The sequence below is a fragment of the Engystomops pustulosus genome, chromosome 2 (assembly GCF_040894005.1).
Source record: "Engystomops pustulosus chromosome 2, aEngPut4.maternal, whole genome shotgun sequence".
NCBI lineage: Eukaryota > Metazoa > Chordata > Amphibia > Anura > Leptodactylidae > Engystomops > Engystomops pustulosus.
The window spans coordinates 264,855,497-264,880,398 of NC_092412.1; the positions used below are offsets into that span (position 1 = coordinate 264,855,497).

General features: G+C 59.2%; 2 protein-coding genes across 2 annotated transcripts in view; both read right to left on the reverse strand.

Moving 5' to 3' along the window:
- LOC140119723 (phospholipase A1 member A-like) overlaps window positions 1-5,308 on the reverse strand; it is a 22,923-nt gene extending 17,615 nt beyond the window's left edge. The window contains 4 exon segments of the mRNA XM_072139069.1: window positions 494-602; window positions 2,472-2,649; window positions 2,744-2,957; window positions 4,969-5,308. Coding sequence (XP_071995170.1) covers window positions 494-602; window positions 2,472-2,649; window positions 2,744-2,957; window positions 4,969-5,074 — 607 coding nt within the window. The 5' untranslated portion in view covers window positions 5,075-5,308.
- Window positions 5,309-5,826: 518 nt separating this feature from the next.
- LOC140119724 (3 beta-hydroxysteroid dehydrogenase/Delta 5-->4-isomerase-like) overlaps window positions 5,827-24,902 on the reverse strand; it is a 39,061-nt gene continuing 19,985 nt past the window's right edge. Inside the window, exon 3 of the mRNA XM_072139070.1 lies at window positions 5,827-6,741. Coding sequence (XP_071995171.1) covers window positions 5,933-6,741 — 809 coding nt within the window. The 3' untranslated portion in view covers window positions 5,827-5,932. The remainder of the gene's footprint in view (window positions 6,742-24,902) is intronic.

Sequence of the window (24,902 nt, forward strand, 5' to 3'; positions counted from 1 at the left end):
CCCTCTCCCGGGGTCGTGTAGATCTCTGACCCCTAATATAGTAACACCCTGGACCAATCAGAGGGTCTGACCCCTCTCCGGGGGTCGTGTAGATCTCTGACCCCTAATATAGTAACGACCTGGACCAATCAGAGGGTCTGACCCCTCTCCCGGGGTCGTGTGGATCTCTGACCCCTAATATAGTAACACCCTGGACCAATCAGAGGGTCTGACCCCTCTCCGGGGGTCGTGTAGATCTCTGACCCCTAATATAGTAACGACCTGGACCAATCAGAGGGTCTGACCCCTCTCCCGGGGTCGTGTAGATCTCTGACCCCTAATATAGTAACGACCTGGACCAATCAGAGGGTCTGACCCTTCTCCCGGGGTCGTGTAGATCTCTGACCCTGTGACCCCCCCCCCCCCCCCCCCCCCCGTCACTATGGTCCCAGCAGCAGATGGTCCAGGCCCGGGCCCAGGTCTTGGAGGTCTCCACCCTTGCCCCCCACGTTACCTGTGATCTTTCCGATGCGGCCTCCAAAGTAATTTCCTACATAACCGGAAACGTGCGCCCCCAGAGAGACCCCGATCAGGTGGAAGGATTCTGCCCTGCACCCCAAGTCCTGCAGATTCAACACAAGCAGAAGGTGAGAAGATCTGGAGAGGACGACGAGGAGCATCTGACGCCTGGAGAAAGCTCTACAAGACATGGAGGGGACCACTGGTGTACAGGGGCCACAGGGGGGGAACTACTGGTGTAGAGGGGCCACAGGGAGGGAACCACTCGTGTACAGGGGCCACAGGGAGGGAACTACTGGTGTACAGGGGCCACAGGGAGGGAACTACTGGTGTACAGGGGCCACAGGGAGGGAACTACTGGTGTACAGGGGCCACAGGGAGGGAACTACTGGTGTACAGGGGCCACAGGGAGGGAACTACTGGTGTACAGGGGCCACAGGGAGGGAACTACTGGTGTACAGGGGCCACAGGGGGGGAACTACTGGTGTAGAGGGGCCACAGGGAGGGAACCACTCGTGTACAGGGGCCACAGGGAGGGAACTACTGGTGTACAGGGGCCACAGGGAGGGAACTACTGGTGTACAGGGGCCACAGGGAGGGAACTACTGGTGTACAGGGGCCACAGGGAGGGAACTACTGGTGTACAGGGGCCACAGGGAGGGAACTACTGGTGTACAGGGGCCACAGGGGGGAGCAACTGGTGTAGAGGGGCCACAGGGGGGAACTACTGGTGTAGAGGGGCCACAGGGGGGAGCAACTGGTGTAGAGGGGCCACAGGGAGGGAACTACTGGTGTACAGGGGCCACAGGGAGGGAACTACTGGTGTACAGGGGCCACAGGGAGGGAACTACTGGTGTACAGGGGCCACAGGGAGGGAACTACTGGTGTACAGGGGCCACAGGGGGGAACTACTGGTGTACAGGGGCCACAGGGGGGGACAACTGGTGTAGAGGGGCCACAGGGGGGAACTACTGGTGTACAGGGGCCACAGGGGGGGGAACTACTGGTGTAGAGGGGCCACAGGGGGGAGCAACTGGTGTAGAGGGGCCACAGGGGGGAGCAACTGGTGTAGAGGGGCCACAGGGGGGAGCAACTGGTGTAGAGGGGCCACAGGGAGTAACAACTTGTGTAGAGGGGCCACAGGGAGGGGACAACTGGTGTAGAGGGGCCACAGGGGGGAGCAACTGGTGTAGAGGGGCCACAGGGGGGAACTACTGGTGTAGAGGGGCCACAGGGGGGAACTACTGGTGTAGAGGGGCCACAGGGGGGAACTACTGGTGTAGAGGGGCCACAGGGAGGAACAACTGGTGTAGAGGGGCCAAAGGGAGGAACTGGTGTAGAGGGGCCACAGGGAGGAACTGGTGTAGAAGGGCCACAGGGAGGAACTGGTGTAGAGGGGCCACAGGGAGGGACTGGTGTAGAGGGGCCACAGGGAGGGACTGGGGTAGAGGGGCCACAGGGAGGGAACAACTGGTGTAGAGGGGCCACAGGGGGGGGGGCAACTGGTGTAGAGGGGCCACAGGGGGAGCAACTGGTGTAGAGGGGCCACAGGGGGGAACTACTGGTGTAGAGGGGCCACAGGGGGGAGCAACTGGTGTAGAGGGGCCACAGGGAGGGGACAACTGGTGTAGAGGGGCCACAGGGAGGGGACAACTGGTGTAGAGGGGCCACAGGGAGGAACTGGTGTAGAGGGGCCACAGGGAGGGGACAACTGGTGTAGAGGGGCCACAGGGAGGAACTGGTGTAGAGGAACCAGAAGAACATCAGTGATGTAGGGCAAGGCACAGCCTGGGGCCCGCACTGTCTGGGGCCATTGATGGAGCTGCTCGTTGCTGCCAGAGCTGGGGCGGTGGTGACTACAAGGTATCACAGCTCCCAGGTCTTCTCCTCCAGCTTAGCTCCGGGTCCTGATAGATCTGAAAGCTCTAGATGACAGAACATCTAACATCACGATTAGAGAAATCTTCAGATACCAGGAAGCCGCTGAGCAGGGCCACCACCTCCATGCTGAGCCTCGGGATGTTCTCCACTGCTTGGTTATATTTCGCCGTGGCACCGTACACCCAGTCCACTGCCACCACGTTAACCACGCCAGCGGCCAGCAGTGAGGCCACCATGTCGTCAATCCATGAAGGCTTTGTGCCCAAGGCCCTGTGAGAAGATAGAAGGTGAGCCTGGTGAGCACGGTGTACAGGAGAGGACATGCTGTATACCCACCCTGGGAGGCGCCACCGAGCGGCCTAACCTGAAGCCATGAATGATGACCTTGGTGTCCAGGGTTGCATTGAAGGCTGAGCTTTCCATGATGTCTGTCCTGTTGCCTTGGAGGAGCTTGGCACATGTCGGGTTCCGGGGGGTGAAGAGCAGGAACTGCACCTGGAGGCGGTTATCCTGGAAAATTCCAGATGTCTGGAAGTCGGCGCAGTCATGGAGGATGTGGGGAGGAAAGTGGGAAATCACTGCAGGAAGAGAAAGAATTGGGCATTAGTAGAGTGAACCTGACCATTGGCTTTGTCTTCCTCTCGATGGTCCGTGGCGACCATGGTCCATGCTGTCCATGGAGTAGAAGAGGCTGCACCACCTGAGGGCGGAGGAAGAGCCACAGAGGAGCAATGGAAGCTGTAGTCGTAGTCTGTCCAGCCCACTTGCAACAAGTCCGGGTGGAGTTAAAGGTGTATTACGGACTGTAATGCTGCATATTCCAGTAGGTGATGCTGTGACCCCCTGAGAGGGATGATGGGTAGTCACCACAGAGGAGAAGGTTATCTAGGAGTGAAGAGAACAGCCCCCCAAGATGGCCAAGAGACCGAGGGGGGGATTGTAGCTCAGATCCGACCTAACACTGGAGGTGGTCACAGATTACAGGAAGTGCAACGCCCCGGCCAATGTACAGGCAAGAGGGAAGTTGTGAATAGCGCCCTCTACCGGTCAGGATCCATCTGGGGAGCGCAACTCACCCAAGGGATAATGCAGGGAGATCTCAGGTAATAGCAGATGTAGCCTCTGCCTGGACAGGCGATAGTTAAATGGGTGTAAGATGTTATCCAATCATGTGGCTGAGTTGTAACCTGGAGTGTGATTGGAGAGGTGCTACCACCTGACCAGGGGGAGTATAATAGCCCGGTGCAGGGGGAGCACATGGTCCAGTCAGTAGTTCAGACCACATGGTCAGAGTGAAGAGACAGACAGTGTCAGTGCACCTTCACCAGAGATACCGATCCCAGGACCAGAGTCAGGAGACTCAGAGCTGCAGCTTCCACAATATGGACACAGCTCCTTCTCCATTCTCCCAGCATCTGCCATCAGGCTGCACCTACTACCAGTCTGGTGCACTATTCCTGCGGACCCCTCTCCATGACCACTCCAGGACCAGAATCCAGATCTGCTGTGTGACCGTTCTGGCCTACTACCTGCTGTTCAATAAAGAACCGTGAGTTGATTTGTACAACGTTGCCTCCGTCTGATCCCTGGATATGGCTGTTACCACCACGGACTCCCCATCCATTACCCAGAGACCTATCTTACAGACACTCAGGGGCTGCTCCAGGGAGAACCAGTACATCAGCCTCTCCCTCTATATCATTTCTTGCACACACCACCTGCTGGAGAGCTGCCAGGCTGTAGGACAGCCCTCCGGTCCCCATACCAAGCACCGTGACCACAGCATGCCCTGGGCCGCAACTGCCTGCCACTCCGGTATTCTGGGCCCCGGCTGCCTCCAGGCCCCTAGAAAAGATTTCTGTGCGGTGTAGGAGTATTACTGTGCGGTGTAGTAGTATTACTGTGCGGTGTAGTAGTATTACTGTGCGGTGTAGTAGTATTACTGTGCGGTGTAGGAGTATTACTGTGCGGTGTAGTAGTATTACTGTGCGGTGTAGGAGTATTACTGTGCGGTGTAGTAGTATTACTGTGCGGTGTAGTAGTATTACTGTGCGGTGTAGTAGTATTACTGTGCGGTGTAGGAGTATTACTGTGCGGTGTAGTAGTATTACTGTGCGGTGTAGGAGTATTACTGTGCGGTGTAGGAGTATTACTGTGCGGTGTGGGAGTATTACTGTGCTGTGTGGGAGTATTACTGTGCGGTGTGGGAGTATTACTGTGCGGTGTGGGAGTATTACTGTGCAGTGTAGTAGTATTACTGTGCGGTGTAGTAGTATTACTGTGCGGTGTAGTAGTATTACTGTGCGGTGTAGTAGTATTACTGTGCGGTGTTGGAGTATTACTGTGCGGTGTGGGAGTATTACTGTGCGGTGTAGTAGTATTACTGTGCGGTGTAGGAGTATTACTGTGCGGTGTAGTAGTATTACTGTGCGGTGTAGTAGTATTACTGTGCGGTGTAGGAGTATTACTGTGCGGTGTAGTAGTATTACTGTGCGGTGTAGGAGTATTACTGTGCGGTGTAGTAGTATTACTGTGCGGTGTCAGAGTATTACTGTGTATTAGTAGTCGGTGTCTGCAGGGGGCACCTACCTGTTGCTATCATGCAGGTAAGTAGGGCTGCGGTTGGGGTCGGCTGTGGGCCCCTCTTTCTTGCTCCGGCCATGGTGTGGAGTGACCCCGGCTGTAACCCTTTCATGGGATTATGGGATTACTATGAGGCTGATGATCCCGGGCTCAGCCGCGCTGCAGCACTGAGGGGGTTAAGGCCGCAGATCATTAGCCAGGCCTCTTGTTTGGTCAGGCGGAGCCCCTCCCTGCTGACTAAGGGCCAGAGGTCGCCGGTCCAGGGGTCCGGGTGCCCCCTCCGTGCCCGCTGCCTCAGGCTCCACCCACAGAGTGCCAACTTCTGGAGACACAGCACTGGCACAAGGTGACACCGTCCAGTATGACCGCACAGAGCACCATTGTGTCTCATACTCCAGTCACATCCAGAGCTGCAGTTCTGTATTCTTCGTTATATCATGTCATATATAAGAGTCATAGTTAGAGCCGTCTGCAGCTTTACATCCAGAGCTGCAATTGCGAGGTATACAGGGTTACAAAAGCCTGACTATTTTCACCCAGGAGCAGCGCCACCACTACCCACAGGCTGTGTCTGGTATTGCAGCTCAGCCTCATTAGCTAACAGACCAAAACTGCAGTTCCTTACACAACCTGTGCGGACGCGTGGCGCTGTTTATGTAATGAAGCCGCCATCTTTATCGGATCCTGTATATGGGACGTTGGGTCAGATCCTCCTCATTGGCCGGATCCATTACACAATGTATTAAAGGGGCATCTAGAATCTTTACTACAGATGTCTTAAAGGGCAACTCCAAGCTAAATCTGAATTAACCCCTCATAGATCGTCACCCACTTTCCCAGATACAGATACGAGACAAAGCTGAATTATTTACTGGTGATCACTTTATTTTATGATCCTTTATTCATAGCTCTTCCCTCCTGGGTGTGGCTAGATTCAGGCCCCGCCCACGAGGAGCTTCGCCATCTTTTTCTATTTCTTTCTGAGCTCCTCTTTGCGTTGGGGCAGGACTGCGGCCATCCAGGTGGAGGTCAGCCTCCGGGCCTCCTCCCAGGTGTAGCGGGGCTTATACCCCATATCTCTTTGGGCTTTCTTGTAGGAGAAGGTGAAGGTGGTGTTCAGCAGGATCAGTAGGTGTCTGGTCATGGGTGGGACAAACCTGAAGATGGGACGGAGAAGCAAACTGAGCATCTCCATGATGGAGGCCAAGAAGTAGAGAAGAGGGAAGGGCAGAGGCAGCCTGGCCTCCACCCCCAGGCCCAGCTCCCTGCCCAGCACATGGTTCAGGTCTGAGTAGCTCATGTGTGGGGTGTCATCACAGATGTAGTAGAAGTTTCCGGAAATCCTCGTGGCCGCCTCTGGGTCTCGTGTGGCCCGGGCCGCCAGGACGTGGGCCCACGCCACGTTCCCCACATAGACGGGATTGGCCAACGCTTCCTTCTTGGAGATTCGATGGAAGACTCCTCCGTTCTGGAGCGCCTGGTCAAGGTGCAGCTGGAGAAACTGAGACCCTTCCCCAAAGATATAGGTGGGCCTCAGGGAGCAGGTCACCAGAGACCCCCCATTGTGGAGTTTACGACCATTGGCTCGCAGTACGGCCCCCTCCGCCTGCCGCTTACTCTCTCCATAGCAGAAGCCAAGCTTACTGTCATACACCAGGTCCTCATGTCCATCCACTATGGGGTCACCTGTGGTATTGGGGCCCACCACCTCCATACTGCTCGTGTAGATGAAGAAGCCCACATTGTTCTGGACGCAAGACTCCAGGAGCTGCTGAGTACCTGAAACGAGAAGAAGAGAAGAGAGACAGAGAGGAAGGAAGAAAGGAAGGAAGAGACAGAGGGAAAGGAAGGAAGAGACAAAGAGGAAGGAAGAAAGGAAGGAAGAGACAGAGAGGAAGGAGGAGACAGAGAGGAAGGAAGAGACAGAGAGGAAGGAAGGAAGAGACAGAGGGAAAGGAAGAAAGGAAGGAAGAGACAGAGAGGAAGGAAGGAAGAGACAGAGAGGAAGGAAGAAAGGAAGGAAGAGACAGAGAGGAAGGAAGAAAGGAAGGAAGAGACAGTGGGAAAGGAAGGAAGAGACAGAGGGAAAGGAAGGAAGAGACAGAGAGGAAGGAAGAAAGGAAGGAAGAGACAGAGAGGAAGGAAGAAAGGAAGGAAGAGACAGTGGGAAAGGAAGGAAGAGACAGTGGGAAAGGAAGGAAGAGACAGAGAGGAAGGAAGAAAGGAAGGAAGGAAGAGACAGAGGGAAAGGAAGGAAGAGACAGAGAGGAAGGAAGAAAGGAAGGAAGGAAGAGACAGAGGGAAAGGAAGGAAGAGACAGAGAGGAAGGAAGAAAGGAAGAGACAGAGAGGAAGGAAGAAAAAGTCAGTGGGAGAAGAGACAGAGACGTGAGAGAAATGATGTAAGGATGAGTTCCTCTATATACAGGAAGGACTCCAGTTACATACATAGAGCGGCTACACTACAGACAACATAATGGGGCTCATTTACTAAGGGTCCGTGGAGCGCATTTTCGCCGGGTTTCCTGACGATTTCCGTTTTGCGCCAAATTGCCCCAGGATTTTGGCGCATGTGATCATATTTTGGCGCATTGGCGCTGGCTTGCACGCGTAATGGATTCGGACAACGCGCAGGATTTAACATTAGAAAAGACAGGCACTTACATGCGGGAAGAAGAAAATGAACTCCAGCGGACCTCCGCGCAGAAGAAACGGATGCAGGAACTCAGACGCACGAGCTTAGTGAATCGCGGCAGAACTCGAATCCTTGTCAGACAACCCACCGCAGGATCGCGACAGGACTGGGTAAGTAAATCTGCCCCAATATATCACATTCTGCAGATTACACTCAAATATATAAATAGGAAACATACTTTTTACACAGATACATTGGGACAGATTTACTTACCAGGTCCGTTCGCGATCCAGCGGCGCATTCTCTGCGGTGGATTCGGGTCCGGCCGGGATTCATCAAGGTAGTTCCTCCGACGTCCACCAGGTGGCGCTGCTGCGCTGAAAAGCATCTGAACGCGCTGAAGTACACCGGGCCTGACCAAGTGAAGGTAAGCGCGTCCCAAGTGACACATTTCTTTTTTTTAAATGCGGCGGTTTTTCCGAATCTGTCGGGTTTTCGTTCGGCCATGCTCCCCGATTTCCGTTGCGTGCATGCCGGCGCCGATGCGCAAATCAACAATTTTTGTGTAACACGTCGGGAAAACGTGAATCGGGCCCATAGTAAATGACCCCCAATATGTACCCTCCCCCTCCCTCTCCTGCCTGAGCTGCTCTCTGCACTCCCCCTCCCTCTCCTGCCTGAGCTGCTCTCTGCACTCCCCCTCCCTCTCCTGCCTGAGCTGTTCTCTGCACTCCCCCTCCCTCTCCTGAGCTGTTCTCTGCACTCCCCCTCCCTCTCCTGCCTGAGCTGTTCTCTGCACTCCCCCTCCCTCTCCTGCCTGAGCTGTTCTCTGCACTCCCCCTCCCTCTCCTGCCTGAGCTGTTCTCTGCACTCCCCCTCCCTCTCCTGCCTGAGCTGTTCTCTGCACTCCCCCTCCCTCTCCTGCCTGAGCTGTTCTCTGCACTCCCCCTCCCCCTCCCTCTCCTGCCTAAGCTGTTCTCTGCACTCCCCCTCCCTCTCCTTCCTGAGCTGTTCTCTGCACTCCCCCTCCCTCTCCTGCCTAAGCTGTTCTCTGTACCCCCCTCCCTCTCCAGAGCCGTTCTCTGCACTCCCTTCCCCCCCTGCCTGAGCTGTTCTCTGCACTCCCCCTCCCTCTCCTGCCTGAGCTTTTCTCTGCACTCCCCCTCCCTGTCCTGCCTGAGCTGTTCTCTGCACTCCCCCTCCCTCTCTTGTCTGAGCTGTTCTCTGCACTCCCCCTCCCTCTCCTGCCTGAGCTGTTCTCTGCACCCCCCTCCCTCTCCTGCCTGAGCTGTTCTCTACACTCCCCCTCCCTCTCCTGCCTGAGCTGTTCTCTGCACTCCGGCTCCCTCTCCTGCCTGAGCTGTTCTCTGCAATCCCCCTCCCTCTCTTGCCTGAGCTGTTCTCTGCACTCCCCCTCCCCCTCCCTCTCCTGCCTAAGCTGTTCTCTGCACTCCCCCTCCCTCTCCTGCCTGAGCTGTTCTCTGCACTCCCCCTCCCCCTCCCTCTCCTGCCTAAGCTGTTCTCTGCACTCCCCCTCCCTCTCCTGCCTGAGCTGTTCTCTGCACTCCCCCTCCCTCTCCTGCCTGAGCTGTTCTCTGCACTCCCCCTCCCTCGCCTGCCTGAGCTGTTCTCTACATTCTCCCTCCCTCTCCTGCCTGAGCTGTTCTCTGCACTCCCCCTCCCTCTCCTGCCTGAGCTGTTCTCTGCACTCCCCCTCCCTCTCCTGTCTGAGCTGTTCTCTGCACTCCCACTCCCTCTCCTGCCTGAGCTGTGTCTCACTCCCCCTCCCTCTCTTGCCTGAGCTGTTCTCTGCAATCCCCCTCCCTCTCCTGCCTAAGCTGTTCTCTACATTCTCCCTCCCTCTCCTGCCTGAGCTGTTCTCTGCACTCCCCCTCCCTCTCCTGCCTGAGCTGTTCACTGCACTCCCCCGCCCTCTCCTGCCTGAGCCGTTCTCTGCACTCCCCCTCCCTCCCACTCCGGACTGAGCTGGGTCTCACTCCCCCTCCCTCTCCTGCCTGAGCTGTTCTCTGCACTCCCCCTCCCTCTCCTGTCTGAGGTGTTCTCTGCACTCCCCCACCCTCTCCTGCCTGAGCTGTTCTCTGTACTCCCCCTCCCTCTCCTGCCTGAGCTGTTCTCTGCTCTCCCCCTCCCTCTCCTGCCTGAGCTGTTCTCTGCACTCCCCCACCCTCTCCTGCCTGAGCTGTTCTCTGCACTCCCCGTCCCCTTCCTGCCTAAGCTGTTCTCTGCACTCCCTCTCCCTCTCCAGCCTGAGATTTTCTCTGCACTCCCCCTCCCTCTCCTGAGCTGTTCTCTGCACTTCCTCCCTCACCGTCCTGAGCTGTTCTCTGCACTCCCCCTCCCTCTCCTGCCTGAGCTGTTCTCTGCATTTCCCCTCCCTCTCCTTCCTGAGCTGTTCTCTTCACTCCCCCTCCCTCTCCTGCCTGAGCTGTTCTCTGCACTCCCTCCCTCTCCTGCCTGAGCTGTTCTCTGCACTCCCCGTCCCCTTCCTGCCTAAGCTGTTCTCTGCACTCCCTCTCCCTCTCCAGCCTGAGATTTTCTCTGCACTCCCCCTCCCTCTCCTGAGCTGTTCTCTGCACTTCCTCCCTCACCGTCCTGAGCTGTTCTCTGCACTCCCCCTCCCTCTCCTGCCTGAGCTGTTCTCTGCATTTCCCCTCCCTCTCCTTCCTGAGCTGTTCTCTTCACTCCCCCTACCTCTCCTGCCTGAGCTGTTCTCTGCACTCCCTCCCTCTCCTGCCTGAGCTGTTCTCTGCACTCCCCCTCCCTCTCCTGCCTGAGCTGTTCTCTGCACTCCCCCTCCCTCTCCTGCCTGAGCTGTTCTCTGCACTCCCCCTCCCTCTCCTGCCTGAGCTGTTCTCTGCACTCCCCCTCCCTCTCCTGCCTGAGCTGTTCTCTGCACTCCCCCTCCCTCTCCTGCCTAAGCTGTTCTCTGTACCCCCCTCCCTCTCCAGAGCCGTTCTCTGCACTCCCTCCCCCCCCTGCCTGAGCTGTTCTCTGCACTCCCCCTCCCTCTCCTGCCTGAGCTGTTCTCTGCACTCCCCCTCTCTCTCCTGTCTGAGCTGTTCTCTGCACTCCCCCACCCTCTCCTGCCTGAGCTGTTCTCTGCACCTCCCTCCATCTCCTGCCTGAGCTGTTCTCTACACTCCCCCTCCCTCTCCTACCTGAGCTGTTCGCTGCACTCCGGCTCCCTCTCCTGTCTGAGCTGTTCTCTGCACTCCGGCTCCCTCTCCTGCCTGAGCTGTTCTCTGCACTCCCCCTCCCTCTCCTGCCTTAGCTGTTCTCTGCAATCCCCCTCCCTCTCCTGCCTGAGCTGTTCTCTGCACTCCCCCTCCCTCTCCTGCCTAAGCTGTTCTCTGCACTCCCCCTCCCTCTCCTGCCTGAGCTGTTCTCTGTACTCCCCCTCCCTCTCCTGCCAGAGCTGTTCTCTGCACTCCCCCTCTCTCTCCTGAGCTGTTCTCTGCACTCCCTCCCTCACCGTCCTGAGCTGTTCTCTGCACTCCCTCCCTCACCGTCCTGAGCTGTTCTCTGCACTCCCCCTCCCTCTCCTGCCTGAGCTGTTCTCTGCACTTACCCTCCCTCTCCTTCCTGAGCTGTTCTCTGCACTCCCTCCCTCTCCTGCCTGAGCTGTTCTCTGCACTCCCTCCCTCTCCTGCCTGAGCTTTTCTCTACACTCCCCCTCCTTCTACTGAGCTGTTCTCTGCACTCCCTCCCTCACCGTCCTGAGCTGTTCTCTGCACTCCCCCTCCCTCTCCTGCCTGAGCTGTTCTCTGCACTCCCCCTCCCTCTCCTGCCTGAGCTGTTCTCTGCACTCCCCCTCCCTCTCCTGCCTGAGCTGTTCTCTGCACTCCCCCTCCCTCTCCTGCCTGAGCTGTTCTCTGCACTCCCCCTCCCTCTTCTGCCTGAGCTGGGTCTCACTCTCCCTCCCTCTCCTGCCTGAGCTGTTCTCTGCACTCCCCCTCCCTCTCCTGCCTGAGCTGTTCTCTGCACTCCCCCTCCCCCTCCCTCTCCTGCCTAAGCTGTTCTCTGCACTCCCCCTCCCTCTCCTTCCTGAGCTGTTCTCTGCACTCCCCCTCCCTCTCCTGCCTAAGCTGTTCTCTGTACCCCCCTCCCTCTCCAGAGCCGTTCTCTGCACTCCCTTCCCCCCCTGCCTGAGCTGTTCTCTGCAATCCCCCTCCCTCTCTTGCCTGAGCTGTTCTCTGCACTCCCCCTCCCCCTCCCTCTCCTGCCTAAGCTGTTCTCTGCACTCCCCCTCCCTCTCCTGCCTGAGCTGTTCTCTGCATTCCCCCTCCCTCTCCTGCCTTAGCTGTTCTCTGCACTCCCCCTCCCTCTCCTGATCTGTTCTCTGCACTCTCTCCCTCACCGTCCTGAGCTGTTCTCTGCACTCCCCCTCCCTCTCCTGCCTGAGCTGTTCTCTGCACTTCCCCTCCCTCTCCTTCCTGAGCTGTTCTCTTCACTCCCCCTCCCTCTCCTGCCTGAGCTGTTCTCTGCACTCCCTCCCTCTCCTGCCTGAGCTTTTCTCTACACTCCCCCTCCTTCTCCTGAGCTGTTCTCTGCACTCCCTCGCTCACCGTCCTGAGCTGTTCTCTGCACTCCTCCTCCCTCTCCTGCCTGAGCTGTTCTTTGCACTCCCCCTCCCTCTCCTGCCTGAGCTGTTCTCTGCACTCCCCCTCCCTCTCCTGCCTGAGCTGTTCTCTGCACTCCCCCTCCCTCTCCTGCCTGAGCAGTACTCTGCACTCCCCCTCCGTCTCCTGCCTGAGCTGATCACTGCACTCCCCCTCCCTCTCCTGCCTAAGCTGTTCTCTGCACTCCCCCTCCCTCTCCTGCCTGAGCAGTACTCTGCACTCCCCCTCCCTCTCCTGCCTGAGATTTTCTCTGCACTCCCCCTCCCTCTCCTGAGCTGTTCTCAGCACTCCCTCCCTCTCCTGCCTGAGCTGTTATCTGCACTTCCCCTCCCTCTCCTGCCTGAGCTGTTCTCTGCACTCCCCCTCCCTCTCCTGCCTGAGCTTTTCTCTGCACTCCCCCTCCCTCTCCTGCCTGAGATGTTCTCTGTACCCCCCTCCCTCTCCAGAGCCGTTCTCTGCACTCCCCCCCCCCCTGCCTGAGCTGTTCTCTGCACTCCCCCTCCCTCTAATGCCTGAGCTGTTCTCTGCACTCCCCCTCCCTATCCTGCCTGAGCTGTTCTCTATACTCCCCCTCCCTCTCCTGCCTGAGCTGTTCTCTGCACTCCCCCTCCCTCTCCTGCCTGAGCTGTTCTCTGCACTCCCCCTCCCTCTCCTGCCTGAGCTATTCTCTGCACACCCCTCCCTCTCCTGCCTGAGCTGTTCTCTGCACTCAACCTCCCCCACCCTCTCCTGCCTGAGCTGTTCTCTGCACTCCCCCTCCCTCTCCTGCCTGAATTGTTCTCTGCACTCCCCCTCCCTCTCCTGCCTGAGCTGTTCTCTGCACTCCTCCTCCCTCTCCTGCCTAAGCTGTTCTCTGCACTCCCCCTCCCACTCCTGCCTTAGCTGTTCTCTGCACTCCCCCTCCCTCTTTTGCCTGAGCTGTTCTCTGCACTCCCCCTCCCTCTCCCTCTCCTGCCGAAGCTGTTCTCTTTACTCCCCCTCTGTCTCCTGCCTGAGCTGTTCTCTGCACTCCCCCTCCCTCTCCTGCTTGAGCTGTTCTCTGCACTCCCCCTCCCTCTACTGCCTGAGCTGTGTCTCACTCCCCCTCCCTATCTTGCCTGAGCTGTTCTCTGCAATCCCCCTCCCTCTCCTGCCTAAGCTGTTCTCTACATTCTCCCTCCCTCTCCTGCCTGAGCTGTTCTCTGCACTCCCCCTCCCTCTCCTGCCTGAGCTGTTCTCTGCACTCCCCCTCCCCCTCCCTCTCCTGCCTGAGCTGTTCTCTGCACTTCCCCTCCCTCTCCTGTCTGAGGTGTTATCTGCACTCCCCCTCCCTCTCCTGCCTGAGCTGTTCTCTGCACTCACCCTCCCTATCCTGTCTGAGGTGTTATCTGCACTCCCCCTCCCTCTCCTGCCTGAGCTGTTCTCTGCACTCCCCCTCCCCTTCCTGCCTGAGCTGTTCTCTGCACTCCCTCTCCCTCTCCTGCCTGAGATTTTCTCTGCACTCCCCCTCCCTCTTCTGAGCTGTTCTCTCCACTCCCTCCCTCTCCTGCCTGAGCTGTTCTCTGCACTTCCCCTCCCTCTCCTTCCTGAGCTGTTCTCTTCATTCCCCTCCCTCTCTTGCCTGAGCTGTTCTCTGCACTCCCTCCCTCTCCTGCCTGAGCTTTTCTCTGCACTCCACCTCCCTCTCCGGAGCTCTTCTCTGCACTCCCCCTCCCTCTCTTCCCTGAGCTGTTCTCTGCACTCCCCCTCCCTCTCCTGCCTGAGCTGTTCTCTGCACTCCCCCTTCCTCTCCTGCCTGAGCTGTTCTCTGCACACCCCTCCCTCTCCTGCCTGAGCTGTTCTCTGCACTCACCCTCCCCCACCCTCTCCTGCCTGAGCTGTTCTCTGCACTCCCCCTCCCTCTCCTGCCTGAGCTGTTCTCTGCACTCCCCCTCCCTCTCCTGCCTGAGCTGTTCTCTGCACTCCCCCTCCCTCTCCTGCCTAAGCTGTTCTCTGCACTCCCCCTCTCACTCCTGCCTTAGCTGTTCTCTGCACTCCCCCTCCCTCTCCTGCCTAAGCTGTTTTCTGCACTCCCCCTCTCACTCCTGCCTTAGCTGTTCTCTGCACTCCCCCTCCCTCTTTTGCCTGAGCTGTTCTCTGCACTCCCCCTCCCTCTCCCTCTCCTGCCGAAGCTGTTCTCTTTACTCCCCCTCTGTCTCCTGCCTGAGCTGTTCTCTGCACTCCCCCTCCCTCTCCTGCTTGAGCTGTTCTCTGCACTCCCCCTCCCTCTACTGCCTGAGCTGTGTCTCACTCCCCCTCCCTATCTTGCCTGAGCTGTTCTCTGCAATCCCCCTCCCTCTCCTGCCTAAGCTGTTCTCTACATTCTCCCTCCCTCTCCTGCCTGAGCTGTTCTCTGCACTCCCCCTCCCTCTCCTGCCTGAGCTGTTCTCTGCACTCCCCCTCCCCCTCCCTCTCCTGCCTGAGCTGTTCTCTGCACTTCCCCTCCCTCTCCTGTCTGAGGTGTTATCTGCACTCCCCCTCCCTCTCCTGCCTGAGCTGTTCTCTGCACTCACCCTCCCTCTCCTGTCTGAGGTGTTATCTGCACTCCCCCTCCCTCTCCTGCCTGAGCTGTTCTCTGCACTCCCCCTCCCCTTCCTGCCTGAGCTGTTCTCTGCACTCCCTCTCCCTCTCCTGCCTGAGATTTTCTCTGCACTCCCCCTCCCTCTTCTGAGCTGTTCTCTCCACTCCCTCCCTCTCCCTCCTGAGCTGTTCTCTGCACTTCCCCTCCCTCTCCTTCCTGAGCTGTTCTCTTCATTCCCCTCCCTCTCTTGCCTGAGCTGTTCTCTGCACTACCTCCCTCTCCTGCCTGAGCTTTTCTCTGCACTCCACCTCCCTCTCCGGAGCTGTTCTCTGCACTCCCCCTCCCTCTCTTGCCTGAGCTGTTCTCTGCACTCCCCCTCCCCTTCCTGCCTATGCTGTTCTCTGCACTCCCCCTCCCTCTCCTGAGCTGTTCTCTGCACTCCCTCCCTCTCCTGCCTGAGCTTTTCTCTGCACTCCACCTCCCTCTCCTGCCTGAGCTGTTCTCTGCACTCCCCCTCCCCTTCCTGCCTATGCTGTTCTCTGCACTCCCTCTCCCTCTCCTGCCTGAGATTTTCTCTGCACTCCCCCTCCCTCTCCAGAGCTGTTCTCTGCACTCCCTCCCTCACCGTCCTGAGCTGTTCTCTGCACTCCCCCTCCCTCTCCTGCCTGAGCTGTTCTCTGCATTCCCCTCCCTCTCCTGCCTGACCTGTTCTCTGCACTCCCCCTCCCTCTCCTGCCTGAGCTGTTCTCTGCACTCCCCCTCCATCTCCTGCCTAAGCTGTTCTCTGCACTCCCACTCCGTCTGCTGCCTGAGCTGATCTCTGCACTCCACCTCCCTCTCCTGCCTGAGCTGTTCTCTGCACTCCCCTCCCTCTCTTGTCTGAGCTGTGTCACACTCCCCCTCCCTCTCCTGCCTGGGCTGTGTCTCACTCCCACTCCCTCTCCTGCCTGAGCTGTTCTCTGCACTCCCCCTCCCTCTCCTGCCTGAGCTGTTCTCTGCACCCCCCCTCACTATCCTGTCTGAGCTGTGTCTCACTCCCGTTCCCTCTCCTGCCTTGGCTGTGTCTCACTCCCTCTCCTGCCTGAGCTGTTCTCTGCACTCCCCCTCCCTCTTCTGCCTAAGCTGTTCTCTGTACCCCCCTCCCTCTCCAGAGCCGTTCTCTGCACTCCCTTCCCCCCCTGCCTGAGCTGTTCTCTGTACTCCCCCTCCCTCTCCTGCCTGAGCTGTGTTTAACTCCCCCTCCCTCTCCTGCCTGAGCTGTTCTCTGCACTCCCCCTCCCTCTCCTGCCTGAGCTGTTCTCTGCACTCCCCCTCCCTCTCCTGCCTGAGCTGTTCTCTGCACTCCCCCTTCCCTTCTGCCTAAGCTGTTCTCTGCACTCCCTCTCCCTCCTGAGATTTTCTCTGCACTCCCCCTCTCTCTCCTGTCAAAGCTGTGTCTCAATCCCCCTCCCTCTCCTGCCTGAGCTGTTCTCTGCACTGCCCCTCCCTCTTCTGCCTGAGCTGTGTCTCACTCCCCCTCCCTCTCCTGCCTAAGCTGTGTCTCACTCCTCCTCCTTCTCCTGCCTGAGCTGTTCTCTGCACTCCCCCTCCCTCTCCTGCCTGAGATTCTCTGCACTCCCCCTCCCTCTCCTGAGCTGTTCTCTGCACTCCCCTTTCCTCTCCTGCCTGAGCGGTTTTTCGCATCCCCCTCCCTCTCCTGTCTGAGCTGTGTCTCACTCCCCCTCCCTCTCCTGCCTGAGCTGTTCTGTGCACTCCCCCTCACTTTCCTGTCTGAGCTGTGTCTCACTCCCCCTCCCTCTCCTGTCTGAGCTGTTCTCTGCACTCCCCCTCCCTCTCCTGCCTGAGCTGTTCTCTGCACTCCCCCTCCCTCTCCTGCCTGAGCTGCTCTCTGCACTTCCCCTCCCTCTCCTGCCTGAGCTGTTCTCTGCAATCCCCCTCCCTCTCCTGCCTGAGCTGTTCTCTGCACTCCCCCTCCCTCTCCTGCCTGAGCTGTTCTCTGCACTCCCCCTCCCTCTCCTGCCTGGGCTGTGTCTCACTCCCACTCCCTCTCCTGCCTGAGCTGTTCTCTGCACTCCCCCTCCCTCTCCTGCCTGAGCTGTTCTCTGCACCCCCCCTCACTATCCTGTCTGAGCTGTGTCTCACTCCCCTTCCCTCTCCGGCCTTGGCTGTGTCTCACTCCCTCTCCTGCCTGAGCTGTTCTCTGCACTCCCCCTCCCTCTTCTGCCTAAGCTGTTCTCTGTACGCCCCTCCCTCTCCAGAGCCGTTCTCTGCACTCCCTTCCCCCCCTGCCTGAGCTGTTCTCTGCACTCCCCCTCCCTCTCCTGCCTGAGCTGTGTTTCACTCCCCCTCCCTCTCCTGCCTGAGCTGTTCTCTGCACTCCCCCTCCCTCTCCTGCCTGAGCTGTTCTCTGCAGTCCCCCTCCCTCTCCTGCCTGAGCTGTTCTCTGCACTCCCCCTCCCTCTTCTGCCTGAGCTGTTCTCTGCACTCCCCCTTCCCTTCTGCCTAAGCTGTTCTCTGCACTCCCTCTCCCTCCTGAGATTTTCTCTGCACTCCCCCTCTCTATCCTGTCAAAGCTGTGTCTCAATCCCCCTCCCTCTCCTGCCTGAGCTGTTCTCTGCACTGCCCCTCCCTCTTCTGCCTGAGCTGTGTCTCACTCCCCCTCCCTCTCCTGCCTAAGCTGTGTCTCACTCCTCCTCCTTCTCCTGCCTGAGCTGTTCTCTGCACTCCCCCTCCCTCTCCTGCCTGAGATTCTCTGCACTCCCCCTCCCTCTCCTGAGCTGTTCTCTGCACTCCCCTTTCCTCTCCTGCCTGAGCGGTTTTTCGCATCCCCCTCCCTCTCCTGTCTGAGCTGTGTCTCACTCCCCCTCCCTCTCCTGCCTGAGCTGTTCTGTGCACTCCCCCTCACTTTCCTGTCTGAGCTGTGTCTCACTCCCCCTCCCTCTCCTGCCTGAGCTGTTCTCTGCAACCCCCCTCCCTCTCCTGTCTGAGCTGTTCTCTGCACTCCCCCTCCCTCTCCTGCCTGAGCTGTTCTCTGCACTCCCCCTCCCTCTCCTGCCTGAGCTGCTCTCTGCACTTCCCCTCCCTCTCCTGCCTGAGCTGTTCTCTGCACTCCCCCTCCCTCTCCTGCCTGAGCTGTTCTCTGCACTCCCCCTCCCTCTCCTGCCTGAGCTGTTCTCTGCACTCCCCCTCTCTCTCCTGCCTGGGCTGTGTCTCACTCCCACTCCCTCTCCTGCCTGAGCTGTTCTCTGCACTCCCCCTCCCTCTCCTGCCTGAGCTGTTCTCTGCACCCCCCCTCACTATCCTGTCTGAGCTGTGTCTCACTCCCCTTCCCTCTCCTGCCTTGGCTGTGTCTCACTCCCTCTCCTGCCTGAGCTGTTCTCTGCACTCCCCCTCCCTCTTCTGCCTAAGCTGTTCTCTGTACCCCCCTCCCTCTCCAGAGCCGTTCTCTGCACTCCCTTCCCCCCCTGCCTGAGCTGTTCTGTGCACTCCCCCTCACTTTCCTGTCTGAGCTGTGTCTCACTCCCCCTCCCTCTCCTGCCTGAGCTGTTCTCTGCAACCCCCCTCCCTCTCCTGTCTGAGCTGTTCTCTGCACTCCCCCTCCCTCTCCTGCCTGAGCTGTTCTCTGCACTCCCCCTCCCTCTCCTGCCTGAGCTGCTCTCTGCACTTCCCCTCCCTCTCCTGCCTGAGCTGTTCTCTGCACTCCCCCTCCCTCTCCTGCCTGAGCTGTTCTCTGCACTCCCCCTCCCTCTCCTGCCTGAGCTGTTCTCTGCACTCCCCCTCCCTCTCCTGCCTGAGCTGTTCTCTGTACTCCCCCTTCCTCTCCTGCCTGAGCTGTGTCTCACTTCTCCTCCCTCTCCTGCCTGAGCTGTTCTCTACATTTTCCCTCCCTCTCCTGCCTGAGCTGTTCTCTGTACTCCCCCTCCCTCTCCTGCCTGAGCTGTTCTCTGCACTCCCCCTCCCTCTCCTGCCTGAGCTGTTCTCTGCACCCCCCCTCCCTCTCCTGCCTGAGCTGTGTCTCACGCCCCCTCCCTCTCTTGCCTGAGCTGTTCTCTGCATTCCCCCTCCCTCTCCTGCCTAAGCTGTTATCTACATTCTCCCTCCCTTTCCTGCCTGAGCTGTTCTCTGCACTCCCCCTCCCTCTCCGGCCTGAGCTGTCCTCTGCACTCCCCCACCCTCTCCTGCCTGAGCTGTTCTCTGCACTCCCCATCCCCTTCCTGCCTAAGCTGCTCTCTGCACTCCCTCTCCCTCTCCTGCCTGAGATTTTCTCTGCACTCCCCCTCCCTCTCTTGAGCTGTTCTCTGCACTCCCTCCCTCTCCTGCCTGAGCTGTTCTCTGCACTTCCCCTCCCTTTCATTCCTGAGCTGTTCTCTTTACTCCCGCTCCCTCTCCTGCCTGAGCTGTTCTCTGCACTCCCCCTCCCTCTTCTGCCTGACCTGTTCTCTGCACTCCGGCTCCCTCTCCTGCCTGAGCTGTTCTCTGCACTCCGGCTTCCTCTCCTGCCTCAGCTGTTCTCTGCACTCCCCCTCCCTCTCTTGCCTGAGCAGTTTTTTGCACTCCCCCTCCCCCTCCCTCTCCTGCCTGAGCTGTTCTCTGCACTCCCCCTCCCTCTCCTGCCTGAGCTGTTCTCTGCACTGCCCCTCCCACTCCTGCCTGAGCTGTTCTCTGCACTCCCCCTCCCACTCCTGCCTGAGCTGATCTCTGCACTCCCCCTCCCTCCCTCTCCTGTCTGAGCTGTTCTCTGCACTCCCCCTCCCTCTCCTGCGCTGTTCTCTGCACTCCCCCACCCTCTCCTGCCTGAGCTGTTCTCTGCATCCCCCCTCCCTCTCCTGCCTGAGCTGTTCTCTGCACTCCCCCTCCCTCTCCTACCTGAGCTGTTCTCTGCACTCCCCTTCCCTCTCCTGCCTGAGCTGTTGTCTGCACTCCCCTTCCCTCTCCTGCCTGAGCTGTTCTCTGCACTCCCCCTCCCTCTCCTGTCTGAGCTGTTCTCTGCACTCACCCTCCCTCTTCTGCCTGAGCTGTTCTCTGCACTACCCCACCCTTTCCTGCCTGAGCTGTTCTCTGCACTCCCTCTCCCTCTCCTGCCTGAGATTTTCTCTGCACCCCCCCTCCCTCTCCTGAGCTGTTCTCTGCACTCCCCCTCCCTCTCCTGCCTGAGCTGTTCTCTGCACTCCCCCTCCCTCTCCTGCCTGAGCTGTTCTCTGCACTGCCCCTCCCACTCCTGCCTGAGCTGTTCTCTGCACTCCCCCTCCCACTCCTGCCTGAGCTGATCTCTGCACTCCCCCTCCCTCCCTCTCCTGTCTGAGCTGTTCTCTGCACTCCCCCTCCCTCTCCTGCGCTGTTCTCTGCACTCCCCCACCCTCTCCTGCCTGAGCTGTTCTCTGCATCCCCCCTCCCTCTCCTGCCTGAGCTGTTCTCTGCACTCCCCCTCCCTCTCCTACCTGAGCTGTTCTCTGCACTCCCCTTCCCTCTCCTGCCTGAGCTGTTGTCTGCACTCCCCTTCCCTCTCCTGCCTGAGCTGTTCTCTGCACTCCCCCTCCCTCTCCTGCCTGACCTGTTCTCTGCACTCTTGCTCCCTCTCCTGCCTGAGCTGTTCTCTGCCCTCCCCCTCCCTTTCCTGCCTGAGCTGTTCTCTGCAATCCCCCTCCCAATCCTGCCTTAGCTGTTCTCTGCACTCCCTCTCCCTCTCTTGCCTGAGCTGTTTTTTGCACTCCACCTCCCCCTCCCTCTCCTGCCTAAGCTGTTCTCTGCACTCCCCCTCCCTCTCCTGAGCTGTTCTTTGCACCCCCTCCCTCTCCTGCCTGAGCTGTTCTCTGCACTCCCCCTCCCTCTCCTGCCTGAGCTGTTCTCTGCACTCCCCCACCCTCTCCTGCCTGAGATTTTCTCTGCACTCCCCCTCCCTCTCCTGAGCTGTTCTCTGCACTCCCTCCCTTTCCTGCCAGAGCTGTTCTCTGCACTCCCCCTCCCTCTCCTGCCTGAGCTGTTCTCTGCACTCCCCTTCCCTCTCCTGTCTGAGCTGCTCTCTGCACTCATCCTCCCTCTCCTGCCTGAGCTGTTCTCTGCACTCCCCCTCCCTCTCCTGCCTGAGCTGTTCTCAGCACTTCCCCTCCCTCTCCTGCCTGAGCTGTTCTCTGCACTCCCCCTCCCTCTCCTGTCTGAGCTGTTCTCTGCACTCCCCCACCCTCTCCTGCCTGAGCTGTTCTCTGCACTCCCCCTCCCCTTCCTGCCTAAGCTGTTCTCTGCACTCCCTCTCCCTCTCCTGCCTAAGATTTTCTCTGCACTCCCCCTCCTTCTCCTGAGCTGTTCTCTGCACTACCCCTCCCCCTCCTGCCTGACCTTTTCTCTGCACTCCGGCTCCCTCTCCTGCCTGAGCTGTTCTCTGCACTCCGGCTTCCTCTCCTGCCTGAGCTGTTCTCTGCACTCCCCCTCCCTCTCTTGCCTGAGCTGTTTTTTGCATTCCCCCTCCCCCTCCCTCTCCTGCCTAAGCTGTTCTCTGCACTCCCCCTCCCTCTCCTGCCTGAGCTGTTCTCTGCACTGCCCCTCCCACTCCAGCCTGAGCTGTTCTCTGCACTGCCCCTCCCACCCCTGCCTGAGATGTTCTCTTCACTCCCCCTCCCTCTCCTGCCTAAGCTGTTCTTTGCACTCCCCCTCTCTCTCCTGCCTAAGCTGTTCTCTGCACTCCCCCTCCCTCTCCTGCCTGAGCTGTTCTCTGCACTCCCCCTCCCTCTCCTGTCAAAGCTGTGTCTCAATCCCCCTCCCTCTCCTGCCTGAGCTGTTCTCTGCACTGCCCCTCCCTCTTCTGCCTGAGCTGTGTCTCACTCCCCCTCCCTCTCCTGCCTAAGCTGTGTCTCACTCCCCCTCCTTCTCCTGCCTGAGCTGCTCTCTGCACTCCCCCTCCCTCTCCTGCCTGAGATTCTCTGCACTCCCCCTCCCTCTCCTGAGCTATTCTCTGCACTCCCCCTTCCTCTCCTGCCTGAGCGGTTTTTCGCATCCCCCTCCCTCTCCTGCCTGAGCTGTTCTGTGCACTCTCCCTCACTCTCATGTCTGAGCTTTGTCTCACTCCCCCTCCCTCTCCTGCCTGAGCTGTTCTCTGCAACCCCCCTCCCTCTCCTGTCTGAGCTGTTCTCTGCACTCCCCCTCCCTCTCCTACCTGAGCTGTTCTCTGCACTCCCCCTCCCTCTCCTGCCTGAGCTGCTCTCTGCACTCCCCCTCCCTTTCCTGCCTGAGCTGCTCTCTGCACTCCCCCTCCCTCTCCTGCCTGAGCTGTTCTCTGCACTCCCCTTCCCTCTCCTGCCTGAGCTGTTCTCTGCACTCCCCCTCCCTCTCCTGCCTGAGCTGTTCTCTGTACTCCCCCTTCCTCTCCTGCCTGAGCTGTGTCTCACTTCTCCTCCCTCTCCTGCCTGAGCTGTTCTCTACATTCTCCCTCCCTCTCCTGCCTGAGCTGTTCTCTGTACTCCCCCTCCCTCTCCTGCCTAAGCTGTTCTCTGCACTCCCCCTCCCTCTCCTGCCTGAGCTGTTCTCTGCACTCCCCCTCGCTCTCCTGCCTGAGCTGTGTCTCACGCCCCCTCCCTCTCTTGCCTGAGCTGTTCTCTGCAATCCCCCTCCCTCTCCTGCCTAAGCTGTTCTCTACATTCTCCCTCCCTTTCCTGCCTGAGCTGTTCTCTGCACTCCCCCTCCCTCTCCTGCCTGAGCTGTTCTCTGCACTCCCCCACCCTCTCCTGCCTGAGCTGTTCTCTGCACTCCCCCTCCCCTTCCTGCCTAAGCTGTTCTCTGCACTCCCTCTCACTCTCCTGCCTGAGATTTTCTCTGCACTCCCCCTCCCTCTCCTGAGCTGTTCTCTGCACTCCTCCTCCCTCTCCTTCCTGAGCTGTTCTCTGCACTTCCCCTCCCTCTCCTTCCTGAGCTGTTCTCTGCACTCCCCCTCCCTCTCCTGCCTGACCTGTTCTCTGCACTCCGGCTCCCTCTCCTGCCTGAGCTGTTCTCTGCACTCCGGCTTCCTCTCCTGCCTGAGCTGTTCTCTGCACTCCCCTTCCCTCTCCTGCCTGAGCTGTTCTCTGCACTTCCCCTCCCTCTCCTTCCTGAGCTGTTCTCTGCAATCCCCCTCCCTCTCCTGCCTGACCTGTTCTCTGCACTCCGGCTCCCTCTCCTGCCTGAGCTGTTCTCTGCACTCCGGCTTCCTCTCCTGCCTGAGCTGTTCTCTGCACTCCCCCTCCCTCTCCTGCCTGAGCTGTTCTCTGCACTCCCCCTCCCTCTCCTGCCTGAGCTGCTCTCTGCACTCCCCCTCCCTCTCCTGCCTGAGCTGCTCTCTGCACTCCCCCTCCCTCTCCTGCCTGAGCTGTTCTCTGCACTCCCCTTCCCTCTCCTGCCTGAGCTCTTCTCTGCACTCCCCTTCCCTCTCCTGCCTGAGCTGTTCTCTGCACTCCCCCTCCCTCTCCTGCCTGAGCTGTTCTCTGCAATCCCCCTCCCAATCCTGCCTTAGCTGTTCTCTGCACTCCCTCTCCCTCTCTTGCCTGAGCTGTTTTTTGCACTCCCCCTCCCCCTCCCTCTCCTGCCTAAGCTGTTCTCTGCACACACCCTCCCTCTCCTGAGCTGTTCTTTGCACCCCCTCCCTCTCCTGCCTGAGCTGTTCTCTGCACTCCCCCTCCCTCTCCTGCCTGAGCTGTTCTCTGCACTCCCCCACCCTCTCCTGCCTGAGATTTTCTCTGCACTCCCCCTCCCTCTCCTGAGCTGTTCTCTGCACTCCCTCCCTTTCCTGCCAGAGCTGTTCTCTGCACTCCCCCTCCCTCTCCTGCCTGAGCTGTTCTCTGCACTCCCCTTCCCTCTCCTGTCTGAGCTGCTCTCTGCACTCATCCTCCCTCTCCTGCCTGAGCTGTTCTCTGCACTCCCCCTCCCTCTCCTGCCTGAGCTGTTCTCAGCACTTCCCCTCCCTCTCCTGCCTGAGCTGTTCTCTGCACTCCCCCTCCCTCTCCTGTCTGAGCTGTTCTCTGCACTCCCCCACCCTCTCCTGCCTGAGCTGTTCTCTGCACTCCCCCTCCCCTTCCTGCCTAAGCTGTTCTCTGCACTCCCTCTCCCTCTCCTGCCTGAGATTTTCTCTGCACTCCCCCTCCCTCTCCTGAGCTGTTCTCTGCACTACCCCTCCCCCTCCTGCCTGACCTGTTCTCTGCACTCCGGCTCCCTCTCCTGCCTGAGCTGTTCTCTGCACTCCGGCTTCCTCTCCTGCCTGAGCTGTTCTCTGCACTCCCCCTCCCTCTCTTGCCTGAGCTGTTTTTTGCATTCCCCCTCCCCCTCCCTCTCCTGCCTAAGCTGTTCTCTGCACTCCCCCTCCCTCTCCTGCCTGAGCTGTTCTCTGCACTGCCCCTCCCACTCCAGCCTGAGCTGTTCTCTGCACTGCCCCTCCCACCCCTGCCTGAGATGTTCTCTTCACTCCCCCTCCCTCTCCTGCCTAAGCTGTTCTTTGCACTCCCCCTCTCTCTCCTGCCTAAGCTGTTCTCTGCAATCCCCCTCCCTCTCCTGCCTGAGCTGTTCTCTGCACTCCCCCTCCCTCTCCTGTCAAAGCTGTGTCTCAATCCCCCTCCCTCTCCTGCCTGAGCTGTTCTCTGCACTGCCCCTCCCTCTTCTGCCTGAGCTGTGTCTCACTCCCCCTCCCTCTCCTGCCTAAGCTGTGTCTCACTCCCCCTCCTTCTCCTGCCTGAGCTGCTCTCTGCACTCCCCCTCCCTCTCCTGCCTGAGATTCTCTGCACTCCCCCTCCCTCTCCTGAGCTATTCTCTGCACTCCCCCTTCCTCTCCTGCCTGAGCGGTTTTTCGCATCCCCCTCCCTCTCCTGCCTGAGCTGTTCTGTGCGCTCTCCCTCACTCTCATGTCTGAGCTGTGTCTCACTCCCCCTCCCTCTCCTGCCTGAGCTGTTCTCTGCAACCCCCCTCCCTCTCCTGTCTGAGCTGTTCTCTGCACTCCCCCTCCCTCTCCTACCTGAGCTGTTCTCTGCACTCCCCCTCCCTCTCCTGCCTGAGCTGCTCTCTGCACTCCCCCTCCCTTTCCTGCCTGAGCTGCTCTCTGCACTCCCCCTCCCTCTCCTGCCTGAGCTGTTCTCTGCACTCCCCTTCCCTCTCCTGCCTGAGCTGTTCTCTGCACT